Source organism: Mus pahari, chromosome 10, assembly GCF_900095145.1.
Source record: "Mus pahari chromosome 10, PAHARI_EIJ_v1.1, whole genome shotgun sequence".
In the NCBI taxonomy this organism is placed as follows: domain Eukaryota; kingdom Metazoa; phylum Chordata; class Mammalia; order Rodentia; family Muridae; genus Mus; species Mus pahari.
The window spans coordinates 50936186-50954328 of record NC_034599.1 but is presented as its reverse complement, the minus strand read 5'-3'; the positions used below and the strand labels follow the sequence as shown (position 1 = coordinate 50954328).

General features: G+C 39.7%; 1 protein-coding gene across 1 annotated transcript; it reads right to left on the bottom strand.

Annotated features, from left to right (window-relative positions):
* Nucleotides 1-508: 508 nt before the first annotated feature.
* Nucleotides 509-17395, bottom strand: Rcn2 (reticulocalbin 2). The gene is made up of 7 exons (XM_021206437.1): nucleotides 17032-17395; nucleotides 16559-16664; nucleotides 13636-13832; nucleotides 5988-6101; nucleotides 3107-3203; nucleotides 1780-1922; nucleotides 509-1334 (listed from the first exon to the last, which is right to left on the bottom strand). Exons 1-7 carry the CDS (start codon nucleotides 17281-17283, stop codon nucleotides 1182-1184), a joined length of 1062 nt encoding a protein of 353 aa, XP_021062096.1. The 5' UTR covers nucleotides 17284-17395; the 3' UTR covers nucleotides 509-1181.
* Nucleotides 17396-18143: the final 748 nt, after the last annotated feature.

Here is an 18143-nt window from a genome sequence, read left to right as displayed (position 1 = left end):
TCTCTAAGTCACAAGGCCAGAAAGTTAATTTCTCACCTACTTTCCTCCACTCTAACAAAGGCATGCTGATACTTGAATATGATTAAATCCAGTTGTCTGGGTGTGGATAAGTGCTCAGTGAGGCGGCTCTCAGCTTCCACAAGGCTTAAGATTATCTCTGGGGCTAGAGGGTTTGCAACTCAGTAGCAGAACATTTCTCTAGAATGCCAGAGGCCCTGGGGTTGAGTCCTAGCATCTCAAACGAAACAAAAACTTTATTTTAGCACCAAAATGCAAAATCACATTCACAATAAAAGCAATTGATAATGTCTCAGGTGCACATTCAATTATAACATAATTCTTTTTATTTAAAAAAAAAGGCAAATAAGACTATGTACCAAGAATAATTAACAATCTTGAGAACATTCACTACCTAATAAAGGAGTGAATGTTTAATATAATGAAACCCATGCTGAATTTAAGATTTATCTGGAAAAATTAAAAAAAAACAAAAAACCAAAAAACCAAACATATAAAAAGATAGGACAGTTTATTTTTAATCAGTCAAAAGTGAAGAGTTCTGGACAATGTCAATTTCAACTCACCATAATGCTATAGTTATACATTAAATATAATTACTATCTATACATATGCAAAAATATAAGGTTCTATTTCATACGACAAAACCCTTTTTAGAAACCATTTTAAAATTAAGTAGAACTTCTTAACATCTATGTGAGGTTTAAGTCCTTGTAAAGGTTCCTTTAAAGGTTTTAAGATAAAACACTAAATCTAAACACACTGTCCTTTGTCAGTTTCAAAAGTAAGTCTACTAGTACAAGAACGAAAACTGACAGCTTCATCACGTGCTACTTAAATACTATTGTTTAGACATGTCTAAAGTCCTCCATGTCTTCAAGTATGGAACATTCCACAACACAGCACTACATAGATGGAGTACTTAGGAAAGACTGTGTGGTCATATGGCACAACGTTAATAGTTTACTCCTTCAATATGTCTTGAAATAAATGACAAGCTCTTGTTTTGTTTTCTTTGAAAAGGCCAAAAGTTATAATTTACATTTAGATCATCTGAAGTGGTAAGACTTAAGAGTGTAAAAGACAACATCCATATTTTATCATAAAAGTTAAGCTGGTAGCAAACTGCAAAAGCCCACATCCGGCTGGGGCACACTCAGGGGTTAAAGCTCGTCATGATAGAAGTAGTCGTCATGGAGCTGTCGGCCATAATCCGTGGCTTCGCTGGTAAGGAATAAGTCTTGGTTTTCCAGAATCTCTTCTTCAGAGAGCTTTTTGTCACTATTCAAATCCATCTCATCAATCAGATGAAGAGCCTTTAAAATAAAACAAACCACAAGGTGTCCAGAATCAGTCTTTGTAAGGAAAATGCTCACATTAGTGTGATTTGTCAGAACCAAAACGATTACACATGCATTGTGTCTGTCTACTGCTTCTCTCATTACTCTCTTACTTAATCTATACTGGGTTCTGCATCTCTACACACAATCAATACAGGGTTAGCACAGCGTACAACCCACTTGAGCCTCCAAAGGTATGACACAGCTGTCATCCTATGGATTGTGTCCTAAGATTAGTACATGACACACTTTTAACTTTCTTGTCTTCTCAGGGGGAGAATATGAGAGAGTTTCATCATTTAAGTCAAAATAAAATAATGTACCCATCTTAAATAATTCCATTTCTTTTCCTTTGGAACCAGGTTCCAGCTTGCTCTCCTATCAGTTACACAAAGTGTGCATTGGGAACTCTGATACTTACTTCCTCTTGTGCAATGCCCTGGTTATTGGGCACTACCCATGACAACAGCTCTTGGGGATCAAGCCGGCCATCGTTATCTTTGTCATAATCATTCACAAATCTGTCCTTTTCAACAAGTATCCATTCTGGGTCTTCATTTGCAGCTTAAGAAAAAAGCAAAAACAAAATACAAATATATAAGAATATCATATGAAACCAGTTTCATATAAATGTAAAATAAAGGAAGTGATTTTTTTTTCATCTTTTTAATTGGATATTTTCTTTATTTACATTTCAAATGTTATCACTTTTCCTGGTTTCCCCTCTGAAAAAAATCCATCCCTCATCCCCTCCCTCCTCCCTCTGCTCACCAACCCACCCACTCCTGCTAAAGGAGGTGAATTTAAAGTTTACTATAAGAGGAAACCCAAGAGATAGAACTACTTAACAGAACAGTCCTGAAATAAGGACAAAAATGTAAAGATTTCCAAAAGTGAGACGTTAGCTAAAAGGACTCAGTTTTAAAACTGTTGCATATTTAATTAGTGCTTTTATTAAGTGTTACCTCATATCCAGACTTCCAGTTTTCCTAATTTTTAAGTGGTAATATTTATTTCTAATTAAAAATTTTTTTGACACAGGGTCAGAGTTCAGACTAGTCTCACAGTTCCTATGCAGCTGAAGACAGCCCTGGAGTCCTGACTCTTCAGCCCCCGTAAAGTAGGATTACAGCATGTGCCACCACGTCCGGTTTGTGCAGTTCTCAGGCTGAAAGCCAGGGTCTCCAGTATGCCAGGCAGCACTTTGAACAGATACACACCCAGTCCAGAACAACACCATGTGACTGTTTTACATGATCCTGTACTACAATGTCTTACTCAGATTTCATTTGCAATAACAAACCAGGGAAACAACTTTAAAATTGCATTTTTAAAAATTTGTAAGCAACAATTGTGGTAAAGGACAATAGCTTAGAGAAAGGGTTTCCTCTTTACAGTCAAACTTACTTCATCTAGTCTATACTACTACAGATACACACACACACACACACACACACACACACACACACACACACACTAATGTATAGCATATATAGTATATAGTATTTTATGTCCCTTCTCAAGACCTAAAAAAACAACTTCCTTCCTCTTTGAATTGACAATGGCATTATATTTGCTAGAAAAGGAAGGAAGATGTTTGACACTGTACATGGAATAAAAACAAGCAAGGTAGCATGTCAGATAAGCTGTGATGCTGAGCAGGCTCCGCTCATCATACAGTACTCAATAAGCTGGGCTCTTCCCTGAATCCCAACCCATTCTTTCTCCATCACCCTCAGGGAACTTACTTGGATCCCGCCTGTAATCGCCAAGAAATTCTTCCAAACTAACAAACCCATCGCCATTTTTGTCATGTTCTTCCAAAGCCTCTTGAATGACGAATTCCTATTGCACGTTCATTCAAAGGAAAGATACTTGTCACAAACACTGTAATCCCATCTTGACTAATCCCATTGCAGACATTTTTCACAAACAATTATTCTGGTTGTTAATACTTACAGGAAACAATTTCTAAATTCCAGAACTTAGAAGAATAAACCCCAAGTACTGAGTGATTTTAAATGTTACATCTTTATTCTTCTGTGATGTGAAGAATTCTATTTCACTCCCATAAACACCTACAGCACTAAGCATACTCCCCTGCTTTCTGTACATTCTCTTCCGTCTCTGAAAGTCTCATGGGGTCTCCTGCTAGACAAAGAACTACAGGAAACTAATGACTGCTCTTCAGGAATGAGCACCCTAACTGACTATCCAATACAAAATGATCAGCCCTGAGACTGTGTGGGTGTGCAGTTGTACAAATTTTGCATATAGAAGAGGTTAGATAGGGATCCAAGGATTAGTTTTAGAGAAAACATGAGAATCTCATAAAGCTAATATTTTGTGTGGTGGGTCTATATACATTCCTTGTGGGATAGTGCTATAGTTTATTTATAAGCCATATTCTTTTTAAAATTATAAATCATATTTTTAAAGGAGAAGGGAGTTTATAATCCAACAAAAGTTAAGAATCAGCAGGGCGGTGGTGGCGCACGCCTTTAATCCCGGCACTCAGGAGGCAGAGGCAGGCAGATTTCTGAGTTCAAGGCCAGCCTGGTCTACAAAGTGAGTTCCAGGACAACAAGGGCTATACAGAGAGACCCTGTCTCAGAAAAAAACAACCAAGCATACAAACAAAACAAAACAAAACAAAACAAAAAAAACCAACAAAAAAAGTTAAGAATCACTGATCAAAATGATAATTCCCAAATCCAAGCAACATACTTGGGGAACAACACATTTATTTCAATAATGTTGCCATACTGTTAAAAGAATTTTTAGAACTACATGAATGAAAATATTTCAAAGATAGGCCTGGTAGAATAGGCCTGCAATCACAGCAACTTGGAAGTCTGAGGCAGGGGGATTGAAAGCTCAAGGCCTCTGGCCATACTATACAATGAATTCAATGCTAGCTGACACAATTTATAAGGACCATGTACGTACATATGCAAAAGCCTGTGTTCAATTCCCAGTACCACAAACAAATAACAGAACAAACCTTTTAGACTAAATTCTAACTTGAATCCATGATAAAAATCACATAACCGATCCTATATCCCTGTCTTTTCCTATATCCAACATACCTATACAAAACCAAGTAAGGTAAGCAAGCAGGAGTCAGTGAAGCTGCTCTCGGTGAGACGACATACTGTGGTCATGTCTCATGTGCGTCCATCAGCTCCACCATTGCATAGAGAGCACCATCATGGAGGGTTCCATCTGCTGCATCCCACTGTGTCAAAGGTACGCTTCTGCCAGTCTTACACAAGCTGAAAATTTCAGGGTCCTCATTCTTTCTTTCTTTCTTTTTTTGGTTTTTCGAGACAGGGTTTCTCTGTGTAGCCCTGGCTGTCCTGGAACTCACTTTGTAGACCAGGCTGGCCTTGAACTCAGAAATCCACCTGCCTCTGCCTCCCAAGTGCTGGGATTAGGCGCCCGGCTCCTGACATTGTTATTACAAGGTCTTCAAAGCATTGATGGGATCTATTCCATTCCCCTGCCAGGCTCCCATTACATAATGCCTGTTATTTAATTGCTCTCCCCAGCTCTCCTCATCTCCAGTCAACTGTTCCTTGTTCTCTAAAAAGTCAAGGTGCAGTATCCTCTGCCTGCTTTTCTAGAACTCAATTAGCTTGGCCCAGCTTAGCTTTGGCATTTAAATTACACCTAGCACTGGTCTTAAACTAGGTCATGTCCTTTGTGCCAAGTGAGAAACTAGAAACTTCACAATGACAAGCAAAGTGGCACTAATGGCACAGCCTTGCCCTGAGCTATGGAGAAAGATGTGCCTGCTTGTTATTCAAGACAGCAGATTCTGGTCATTACCTACTCAACAAAAGCTACTCCTCCCTCCATAAAATACTCAGGAAATAAACCACACAGCTGGAGGTTTATGCCATACAGCAGACCTCAGTATACATGTATTGTCATTAAAGTTTTCTTATTATGTGATGCAAAGTAAGGCTTCTCAAGAGTGTTAGAATAATTAAACTAGAATCCAACTGTTCAAGGTCAAAGAGCTGATCCCTCACTTATTTGTGGTGTTGGGGCCTGAAGCCTTGGGCAAACTAATGAATGGCATTCCCAGACCAGTTCTTTAGGCTCTCAGAGGATAAGGACTTACTATGTGCACCCTGTGCAGGCTTCTGAATGGTATTCCCAGACCAGTTCTTTAGGTTCTCAGGGAGGAGGACTTACTATATGTAATGCTGCAGAACTATGGCAGCACCACTCCCACCCTATGAAAAACAATCAAAATGCAATCCACTCTTCCAGACCAAAAGTTCTCGTGAGGCTGTAAGGCACATGAGAGCTTGGATGACATAGCATCAAGAACCTAGAAAAAGGTCTGTCTAAAACTACAAAGGGGTGAACGGCCTTGAAGGTTCTGACAGAGGAGGCAGAAAGACAGGACACACAGATGAAAAGCAACGTCCTTTCTTTCTCCTTCCTATCATCTCACCATCACCAGAAGCCTCTCTTACCTCTCCTATCTTATGTGGGGAGAGGACTGGAACATTTTGAATCTGTCAAGTCTCCACATTCTGTTGTTTTACAACTCATTTTAACAACTTGGCACCTAGGTTTTAGTCACTCAGTATTTCTGTCAAGCTTGTTCCTTACCGTCATATAATCAACTTCTTCAGGGTGCTCAAACGCAATGAACTCTTCAAGACTCAGACCAGGACCAGAATCCTGGTTAGCTTTTTCAAATCGCTTCTTATCCTTTAAATGAAGCTTTGAAAAAAAAAAAAAAAAAAANAACAAATTTAAGAATCTCAGTACCAAGTCAGCATTAAAAAACACTGATAAATACACGTGACGAGATCTAACATACATTTTTATACATTATCTCATTTATCTTTACAATAGCCTTCTGAAAGTAGGAGAAGCTTATCACAAATGTCCACACAAAGCCACATAATAAAGACAGGAGCACCACAGTCAGATAGACCCTGACCTTGGCTCCAGCTGTGCATGCAGGGTAACTGCTTGACCTCTTTGCCTTCTTCTATACATCGGAACAAAAATCTCTAAGCAGCTTGTATGACAGCTGTTACCATGTAACCGAAACAGTAACCCTGAAATGTACTGAATAGAGTATAAGTGTTAGCCAGGGGTGGTGCCACACACCTGGAATCTTAGCATTCCAGACACTGAGGCAGGAGGATTATGACTCTGAGGCCAGTCTGTGGTAAAAAGCCAGATCCTGTCTCAAAACAAACAAACCAACCCTAAAACAATAAAGTCTTAGACTCTTAGCAGAATAACTGAGATGACATGGCTTAATAAAAGCCACAGATATTTAATTCAGCCCAGCAATTTTGAAATGCTTCCAAAACAATAAACATAAGACCACCACTTACATCATGGCAGAGTTATTAAAAAATTGATTCTCGGGTTGGCGAGATGGCTCAGCGGTTAAGAGCATTGACTGCTCTTTCATAGGTCCTGCGTTCAAATCCCAGCAACCACATGGTGGCTCACAATCACCTGTAATGAGATCTGAGCCTTCTTCTGGTGTGTCTGAAGACAGCGACAGTGTACTTATGTATAATAATAAATCAATCTTTGGGTCAGAGCAAGCAGGGACTGAGCGAGCGGGGCCAATTGGAGAGAGCAGAGGTCCTAAAAATTCAATTCCCAACAACCACATGAAGGCTCACAACCATCTGTACAGCTACAGTGTACTCACATACATGAAATAAATAAATAAATCTCAAAAGAATTGATTCTTGTCCTCTAAATGATTTTCAAAAATCATTTGGGAAGGAGGCACATGGATCACTACAGATTCAATGCTAGCCCCTGGGAGCCAGGCTAGGCAGGGATGTATATCATTAAGACCCTGTTTCAAAAAGCAAGCAAGCAAACAAACAAACAAAAACAAGAAACAGAAACACGAACACACACACAAAAATATGTTAACGTGCTTCAGCAAGTGGCCCTTATTTTGAGAAACCCATCTTATTTCTGATACCATATGTGGAGGCTCTTCATTCTAATGATTTGTTTGGAGGTTAAATAAACATTTTTTGTTTTCCTTTTAAAGGTGTGTTCAAGCACAGAAACTCTCGGGCACTTTAGGATGATTCTGTGACCACTAGCTTTAGTGTGATGTCATTAGTGTGATGTTGCTAACTAACCCACTTTTAGTTTTTAATATTTCTGGGAGTAACCTTAGCACTAAAGAACTTGCATATAGTAAACATCATCTTTTAAAACATAATTACAAATGGATTTTTAGCCATTTTTAATGTATGTTTTCCACCATTGTTAATTTTTTTCAAAATAGCTTAGTCAACAGTCATTTACTTCAACAATAGGTATTTACTGACACCTTGTGGAGAGGCTCATGCCTCCCCTAAAGAATTTGGTTTTCAAACATTTAGACTCCAAAGTCAACCATATTCTCTCAATTATAACAGGTTTAAAAACTGATTCAGATAGCTGCATTTATGTTTCATAACTTTAAATATTTTAGATCAAATAATTTACATGTAACAGTCAGGTTTAACATGGGGAGAAGTAGATAAACAAGAATTTGAGGTCCTGTGTAGAATCAACTAAGTCTTTTGAATAAGTCACTGTTTAAAACATCATCTGTTTAGATTTCCTTATGAAAGAACCCTTCGATTTGGAGGAAAAAAAAAAGTTTGCTATTAGCAGAGTGAGCTAACTTGGGCCAAATTTGCCCATGGCAAGAAAAGCTCTCTTTCAACAAGCTGAAAGAGGTAGGGAAGGAGAAAGCACAGGAAGGAGAAAAAAGGCCAACAGGTTGGGGGAGATTATGTCTCATGAGGCTGGAGAGATGGCTCAGGCACTGGCTGCTTTAGAGAGCCAAGGTTTGATTCCCAGCACCGGTAGGAGAGCTCACAACCTTCTGTAACTCCAGCTCCAGGGAATCCGATGCCCTCTTCTGACTTCTGAGGACACTAGGCACACACATGGCACACAGACACATATATATACACCCACACTCATAAATAATAAGTTAAAAAATCCTTAAGTCTATCAAAACAGTACCTCATATTAAATGAGTCAATATATATATTGAATTATAAATTAAAAAAGCAACAATAATGAAAGTTTCACAAATTCAACCTACTTATTTTCGTTTTATAAATTTCTTATAGTCTACTAAAGCAGTGATTCTCAACCTGTGCAGAGACCCCTTTGGGACGGAATGACCCTTTTACCGAGGTCTCATATCAGATATTTACATTATAGTTCATAACAGCAAAATTACAGTTATGAAGTAGCAACAAAATAATTTTATGGTTGGGGTCACTATAACATGAGGAACTGTATAAAGGGTCTCATCATTAGGAAGGTTGAGAACCACTGTAATTGAGGACAAAATACAGTAGTAAGAAAACCATATTCATCATTTCTTTTTATACAGAAATTTATAAAGAACAAAACTGCAATTTTGGGGGTAAACAAATGGTTTTTTACATGAGGAAACATAATTTATCATCTTAGGATACAATTTTAGGTCTTAACAATAAGCATGCAATGATTATCTTATATAAATAAATATTGCTTATACATGTATTCAGTAGTTTTAAGTCAGAATTCTGAACTTTGCCAGGTAGTGTCCCAATCTTCAATTACTGTGCTTAAATTACTAACTTGTGTTCTTCATACTACTCAGAAAAACTTTAGATATTTCACGAGAGGTAATTACTTTAAGTTGTCTATATTCTTTATATGGCAACTCATCAAAAATAAGCTAGGCGCAATTTGATTTTAGTTTTCTACTAGATTTCAATACAGAGAACTTTACTTTGCACAGATAACTGCTTTTTAAAATTTTTGTTTTTTGTTTTTTTCCAGACAGGGTTTCTCTGTATAGCCCTGGCTGTCCTGGAACTCACTCTGTAGACCAGGCTGGCCTCAAACTCAGAAATCCGCCTACCTCTGCCTCCCAAGTGCTGGGATTAAAGGCCTGCGCCACCACTGCCCGGCCGTTCCTCATCTTTTATAGTCATCAAATTCTTTAAAAAAATATGACTAGACCAGCAAAAAGACAGTGATAGTCCTAGTCAAATAATAGCCAATAGGATTCCTATTGGTAAATAATAGCCAATAGGATTCCTATTGGTAAATGTTTGCTTTGAGGCTATATCATTTCCATTTGGACACTTAGATTCATTTAATGAGCTCTTTAAAAAACTTGTATTTATTAACATATATTTATTTTTATGTGTGTGTGTGTGCTTACATGAGTTTATGTGTAGTACATTAGGGCTGGAACCATCAGAGGCCAGATTAAGTCACCCAATCCCTTGGAACTGGAGTTACAAAGTGTTGTGGTTGCTGGGAACCCACACCAGGTCCTCTGAAAAAGCAGTAAATGCTCTTAACTTCTGAGCCATTTCTCCAGCCTCCTAGCTCATTCTTAAAAGACAGTCTTAGAGCAACATGTACTGTGCACTTGATGAAGAAAACAGCATCGGAACAAGACATCTTTAAGAAGGACTATTTGTATTTTCTATAAATGTGTAATATATTCTTCAAAATGAAGACTTTAATGTCAACACCATCATGTCTTATATAACATTCCTTCTCAAGAATACAGAAACACATATACCTTCTCTGTGTGTTCAAGTATGCAGGTACTTGTTTGTGCACATGGACATATACTTTTTGGTGGAGAAGTAATTCTTTGGAGTGGTAAAAAGAAGTTAGAGAAGAATGAAGGTAGTAAACAGGCAGGAATTTTTACCCTAACTAGTAATTTTAAAATATTGTATTTAAGATCTCTGTCCTTCCCTGGCAGGAAGGTCATGGTAGCATATCATGGTTTTAGCAAAGCTCCAAGAACTCTAGTGGTGCTGAGGAGAATGCCCATAGATCTCATGAGCACTTGTCTTCTTCTGAGCACCATCCATCATGAAGACGGACCTACAGTCCTTTTAGGCTGTTGGAAAATAAAAATTCAAATAAGGAAAAAGGAAGCAAAAAGTTTACCTTCTTCCTACAAATTAAATCCTAACTAATTTAAGGCTGATGCAGTAAACAAATGCCTGAACACTTTTATTAAATATAAACTTCTGTGAAGTGTACATATTTCTTCTGTTTGTGAGACAGGGTCTTTTTTTCCCCCATTAAATTAAAAACAAACCATATGTATGGGAGTTTTGTTTGCATGTATGTCAGTATACTACACACATGCCTGATGTCCACAGAGGCCAGAAAAGGACATCACAGCCCTGGGACTGGAGTTATAAAAGACTGTAAACCACCACCACATGGGTACTGGGAACTGAACCTGTGTACTCTGAAAGAGCAGCCAGTGGTCTTTACAACTAACCCACCTCTTTTTTTTTTTCTTGGTTTTTTGAGACGGGGTTTCTCTGTATAGCCCTGGCTGTCCTGGAACTCACTCTGTAGACCAGGCTGGCCTCAAACTCAGAAATCCGCCTGCCTCTGCCTCCCGAGTGCTGGGATTAAAGGTGTGAGCCACCATGCCTGGCCTAACCCACCTCTTATTTATTTATGTACTTGGGAGGGGGCATCAAAGCACATGTTTGAAGTCAGAGAACAACTGTGACAGTCAGTTCTCTTCATCTACCACGTCTGTAGTGGAGATTAAACTCAGGTTCCAAGTCTTGGCAGCAAGCATCATTACCCATTGAGTCATCTCACTGGCCCAAGATAGTCATGCCTCAAACTTGAAATATTCTTGCTTCTACCTCCCGAGTACTGCTTCTTTTACAATATTCTTTCAACTAGAAATTAACTACTCGGCATTCCAACTGCTACTGAATACTGTCTCCGCACACCATTGCTATCCTCAGTGGGGATTATCTCAGGGAGGTTTAGCAACTATTAAGTGGTAAGGCTGGGTGTGAAGCCAGGCAGACTGGCTTGTAGGCTAGAAACCTTAACCTGCACACGGGTGACATATGGACAGGTTAAGAGTAATTATAGGCCACGAGTGCTGGTACACTCCTTAATCCTAGCACTCAAAGGCAGAGGGAGGTGGATCTTTGTGAGTTTGAGGAAGAGTGGCCTACATGGGGAGTTCCGGGATAGCCAAAGCTACAAAGTAAGACTGTCTCAAAAAACCAAACAAAACCCAAATCACTAGCAGACAAATACGAAGCTGCAGTTAGTAATAGCTTATATAGTTCACCTAGTCAGTGCAATTCTAAAATAAATATTATATATAATGATAAATGATGACCATTATAAAAATTAAGAGGGACATATGCAATGAAGCAGAAAGGCTCAAGTGATTTCCAAGTACCCCAACATGTTTGGGGACATCTGGGACAAGGTAATTGTTTTTATTTTTATTCTTTTTTACACTAAAAAATCCTTTAAAATGTTCCTGAAATATTAATTTCTTAAGCATATAGTCATTTATATTGATATACTTTTGGTTTAACAGACTTCCTAGAAGTCTTGAAAAGTTCTTCCTGAAAACTCAATAAAAATAACCCTTCTCACCTGGCAGTGGTAGTGCACACATTTAATCTCAGCACTTTGGGAGGCAGAGGCAGGTGGATCTCTGAGTTTGAGGTCAGCCTGGTCTATAGAGTAAGTTTTAGGACAGCTAGAACTACACAGAAAAAAACCTGTCCTGAAAACAAAAACAAAAAAGTTCTTCTCATTTCTGTTTAAGCTATATATTTACTTAAACAAAATTAAAATTCAACAGACTGTATATTGGATTTTCAGAAATGAGTCATTATAAATAACATAGCACTATGGAAAACTACACTGCAATACCTTAAAAAAAACTAAAGACAGAGGTGTTCCAATAATCTCACTTCTGGGAATGTACCCAAGATAATCAAAAGCAAGATCTAAAAGAGAGACTTGCATACCACACTTATTACAGGATTAAAAAGAAAAAACAACAACAAAAAAAACCAGCATGAAGTTGAGAAGAGGTAAAGATAGGTGGGCAGTCAAAGCACAGTGTATAAGTGTATGAAAATTTCAAAGAATAATAAAAAAGAAAGAGTCCAAGAAGATAAACAAAGTTCGGCTGAGAGACTCACGCCCCACCCACCTACCTACCCACTCACGAGAATATCTGGCCTTTTTGATTTTTGGGCTTTTTGTTGTTGTTGTTTTCTACACAAGCTTTCTTTGTGTAACCTCGGCTATCCTGGAACTCATTCTGTAGACCAGGCTGACCTCGAACTCAGAGATCTGCCTGCCACTGCCTCCCAAGTGCTGGGATTAAAGACTTGTACCACCACTGCCTGCAGATATCTGTCTTTTTAGAATATGTCCTTTCTGGACAGAGAATTTTGACATATGACAACACATGTATAAACTTTGAAGACATTATGTTAAGTGAAATAAAGTAGTCATAAAAAAGACAAACATGATTTTCCTTACATGAAGTACCTGGAATAGGCAGATTGGTGGAATGGTGGGAGTTACTGTTTAATGGGTACAATGGGTGCAGAATTCAGTTTTGCAAAATAAAGAGTTTGATCAATGGGTTGAACAACAAGATGAACACAGCACTATTGAAAACTCTTTCAAATGGTTCAAGTGGGCTGGGAAATTGCTCATAGTGGAGCGCTTGTCTACCACACACAAAGCCACTCTCATTGGGTTCACTCTCCAATACCATTAAAAAAAAATGTACAATGGTAAAAATAAGAGGTGATGGCTTAGTGGGTAAAGGGCTTGCTCACACATGTGAGAACCTGGGTTCAGTCCCCTATCACCCATGTCAAGTAGAACATGCTCTGTGATCAAAGCATTCTTTACTGCACAGTACAACTTGAGAAGTTCAAGAGCCAGCTACCATGGAATATGTAGTAAACAAGAGACTCTGTCTCAAACATGGTGCAAACGAGTGCCCAAATAGGAATATACACAACCATAAATAAATAATGAAAAATGTTATAGTTATTTTGCTACAATTAAGTTTTTATTTCATTTTTTAAAGGATGGAATTATTCCCTCCAAAATTTAAATATAATATTAAGCTGACTGCTACATTATTTTAAAAATAAAATGCTGATTCTATATATTAGTATCACCAAAATGCACTTAAGGAATAACTCTGGAAATGTGGACAAATCAGTGAGAAGGGAAACAGATGCAGGGATAACTTAGGTCTGGAGTTAAGAGTCCTGTGGCTGGCTAAAAGGAAAACATTGAAACCCCACTGGAGTGGACCTGGTGACTGCCCCATGACAAGGCAACAGCCTAGGACCTCAGGCTCTCTTGTGCTTATTCCAACAGGAGGATAAAGAGAAGGATGTGCGCAAAAGGAGCAGCACGGACCCACCTGCCTAAATGACTCCTCTTCTGTGTCGTCCAGAGCAGTGTTCTCATCAAAGTCAATCACGCGGTCATACATCTGGATGTTGTACTCATCCCATGTCACAGTGCCGTCACTGTTCTTATCATATTCAACAAACTGCTGTTTGGCTTCTTGCATAGCGTAATGCTTAAAAGACATCTGAATCCACTGACTGAGTTCATCTATGAGAATTTCCCAGAACACAAAAATGTTTACAAGAATTCCAATCTGAGTGAAGATTTCTAACTGTTTTTTGAAAAAAAAAAAAAAAAATCAGTGTTTGGAAAACCTGAAAACTGTCCCAATAGTATTGATAAAAATAAGGAATGGGGGGCTGATGAGATGGCTCAGTGGGTAAGAGCACCCAACTGCTCTTCTGAAGGTCCGGAGTTCAAATCCCAGCAACCACATGGTGGCTCATAACCATCCGTAACAAGATCTGACACCCTCTTCTGGAGTGTCTGAANGTGGCTCATAACCATCCGTAACAAGATCTGACACCCTCTTCTGGAGTGTCTGAAGACAGCTACAGTGTACTTACATATAATAAATAAGCAAATCTTTAAAAAAAAAAAAATAAGGAATGGGGAGAGCTGGCAGAGTCCAAGGATGTTGGAATTATTATGTCTCTTAAGAAGCATACAATTTTGAATGGCTATTTATCTTACTATGCTTTAGAAAAAAATTGTTTATAAAAGGTTAAAGATTTTTTTTTAACTTATGAGTTGATAGAAAATATGTGCATATATATTTTATATATACACATAGTGTATGCTTTTTTAAAAATTTTTTTTGGAGACAAGGTCTTGCTATGTACCTGGACTGGCTTAGAACTTATTACATAGATCAGACTGGCCTCAAACTTAGAATCCTCCTGCCTCTGCCTTTCAAGAGTTGGGACTGATTACAGTTGGGCCTACCACACCTTAATCAAGATGTGTTAGCAGACATGGTTTAAATTGTGAACAGTAGTCAAGCCCCTGAAGGCAGAGAAATGCTGTTCTAGTATAGTTCCTTTAAGCATCATTGCATGTGGAAGAAATTTCAACAAAGTAGTAATGATAATTTCTGTCTTTCTTGTATAACTGCCTGTATTCTCTTGGTACCTGAAGGCATAGAGCAAGTTCAAAAATTTCAAATGCTCCTTTTCAAATTAATGATTTCTTCATAGAGGCAATTATTACACTACATTATGGAAGATAGGTAAGGAGGTTACAACGAATATTTGCAACAAGAGCATGAGTATACAGCACTTGGCATAAAGGTAATGTATCAAGAGGATTAAAGACTGCTTCTTCTCTGCTGGCTTATAAAGGCTCAGGTACATAGACATGCATAGATGATTTCTACTCCCCACTCCAAGACCCTAATATTTATTATGCAACCATCCACTGACCCAACTTATAATCATCACTATTTCAGTTAATAAAACTGAGGTTCAGAAAGGCCCAAGGTTTCACAGCTTAAGAGCCTATAGACCCTCACCTGCTTTTGGCTTCAGAGCTTTAACAATGGTGTTTTGTTACCACTTGAGAAGTCTACTAGTTTTAAAGTTGTGGGTCTCTCCCTATTGCCCAAGCTGGTCTGCATTTCTTGGTTTAAGTGTGCCTCAGGGCCTTTGGGCCCAGCTTTAGTCTCCAAGGTCTGGCCCTCAAAACTCAAATCAGTAACATTCTCTTAAGGGTCCTCCAGAGGTTTGTGTTTCCTTAATCAGCAAGGAGTCTTTCTTCTATCTTAAAGGATTCATGGAGCATAGTAGGAAACAATGTATCAGGGGCCAGAAGCACAGGCTCACATTGCAGCTTGGCCCTAAACCATAGCTTATCTTTCAAGCTCTTTACCTATAATATGAAGATCAGACTATTTAAGCACATCTAGATCCCAACAAGTACTAAAGTCTTCTAGATCAACTCTGTTTGTAAATAAGGCAGACCACTATCCTTCTATTAGTTTAGAGATTTCATCATGGTTTAACAGGAACAAGCCTGTTAAATCACCAATGTGACTATTTATTGACAGCGTACACTGTATTTCCCTGTTCCGTAACTTTATTATCTGGATGCTGAACAACATTAAAAGCAGAGACACCACAAGCAGCTTGTCACAACGACAGATTTCTGAACCTTCAAAAGATCAACCCGGAAGATCTGATCGAATAGATAGAATTCTGATAGATTCAAGACTCACTTGAGGAAGAAATCGGGGAGGAAGTAATTGCTGGTAATTTATTTAGAACATTCTTTTACACTGTACATTCCATTTCTGCCTAAGAACATACCTAAGAGCACTCTTTTGTTGTTTGTTTTGAATGAAGAATATTAAAAATTGAATTAAGGCTAAGAGCTGAATTCCACTCCTGGATTTGCCATGTATTTAAAAATAAGGTTTCCCTTCCCGAATGTGACTTTCTTCATCGCTATGAAGAGACAGATAAGCTGGTTCTAAGTCCCCATTGGCACCAACTTTTTTATTTTAATGTTTCAATATAATTCACATTTGATGGAATGTTTCTCATTATTATAATAAACTAATAAAAGCAGATTCTTAAAATTCTACATACCGAAGAACACTGTATCATGTGATGTGCTAAGAAAGGTTTGGGCAAGTGTCTCTAAAATGAACCATACTATGGACAATGAGAAAAGTGATGTGAGAAAAAGTCTGTCTCAAGGTATGACTGGCAAACTTAGTCTCTTAGGGCCAGTAACATTTACATACCATCAAAGCACTGATTTTACTCGTAGCCCACCTTCCAGGCATAAGACCTATTTTCCATATCACAGTTACTTTTAGCTTGTTAGAACATCAGCAATCTATTAGAATTCAACAGACAACAGTTTTTTAAAAATGTACATTAATTTCCTACAAAGGGTTTTCTCCGTTGTTGGTGGTGCACGACAGTCCTTACTTTCAGTAAGAAAGCCATCAGAGTCCGAGTCAATTTTCTTTATGATCGACTGCAATCGTCTTTGCTGCTCTTCGGGGCCAAGTTTAACATACTCATCGACGTCTTCCTTTGGGGAGGGAAACCACACATAGGAGAATCAAGCATTACAATCAGTGGGGCGTGATGGTGGAGGGAAACAGAGCTACCACATGCCTCATTTGTCCCAGTGGTTTCAGGATGACCCACACTTCTCTTCAATACGCCCCCACTACCGCTCTAAGTGATCCTGTCCCTGGACCCAGGAATAGAAAGAATCTAGTTCTGGGACTGCAACAGTACCACCAGCTTTTACAGGCCTCAGGGTCTCCTAGAGCGAAAGCTGAGCCCCGCCCGGACCCCATTGTCAGGCCGCTCGTGCTAAGGCCTCTCTGGTCGTCCCGCTTTGTCACAGGACAAAGCCCATGGCGATGCGGAACCCAGCCTGGTATCCTCACCTGGACACCTAGCAACGCTTCGCGGTCGTAGTCCGCCCGGTGCTCGCCCTGCGGGTAATGCAGCTCCTCCGCCTTGCTGGCGCCGGCCGCCGCGGCGTACAGCAGCAGCAGCAGCCCTAGCGCCGCGGGCCTTGGGCCCAGCCGCATCGCGTCCGCCCGGCGTGGTCGCGGAAAGCCGCGAGGAGGGAGGCAGGCGGAGCCGGGGCTTGGCAGCCTTGCTTCACGGGCAGCCACAGAGGGGCGGCGCTGCATGTGGGGGCGGAGGGGCGTCAGCGGTGGCGGTGGCGGTGGCGGCGGCCGCCTGGGATCAGCAACCCGAGCCCGAAGTCTGGCGACTACTGTGTTGCCGAGGCCCGCCAGGCCCTGCCTTATATGGCCGCGGGGGCCGGGGCGGGTCCAGAGCGCTATACCTGTTGCTGATTGGGCCGTGGTGCTCTGGGGGCGGGACCTTGCTATCGCCTCCTACTAGAATCGGCAGGCGAGCTAGCTGCTGGGGCCGTGAGACCCCTGCAGGCCCCTGCACCTTTGCTGCCATACCCTTGAGAATATAGCCCCAATTCAACTGCACTTTGCCTTTTCCTTTCAGTCTTGTTCATGGTGGGAAGTACCTTGGCCATTCCGTGCTTCTGTCCTGGCTTCCATCAGTGGGAGAGAGAGCCTGGAGATTTTGATGCAAAACAGCACAGTATTGTATCTCAAAGAAATCTCTTGGCCTGAGGAACAGACCAGCAGTATCCATTTCCCAGGCTTCGGTGTGCCTTAGTTAATTTTTCCACAGCAGGAAATACAGTATCAGGAATTGCAGCCAGATGTTTGCATCTGATGTTCAATTCATATGACCTGGTTAAACTATTTGGGCCCTGTTTTTTTTTAAAGGAGACATTTAAATAGTTGTAAAGCACGAATTAAATAATGTAATTTCATCCATGGGGGGGGGGAAAAGGATAGTTGTGCAGAAAAATAGAAAAGACCTTTTTTTTTTCTTTTTGTGAGGGAGGAGTTTGTCTTTCATGTCTTATAACTATTGGATTGAGAGCAGGAATCCTGTTCCAAACTGAAAATTGTGTGGGTATGATTACAAAAATTTCTTAGGCCAGACTGGAATCTTATGT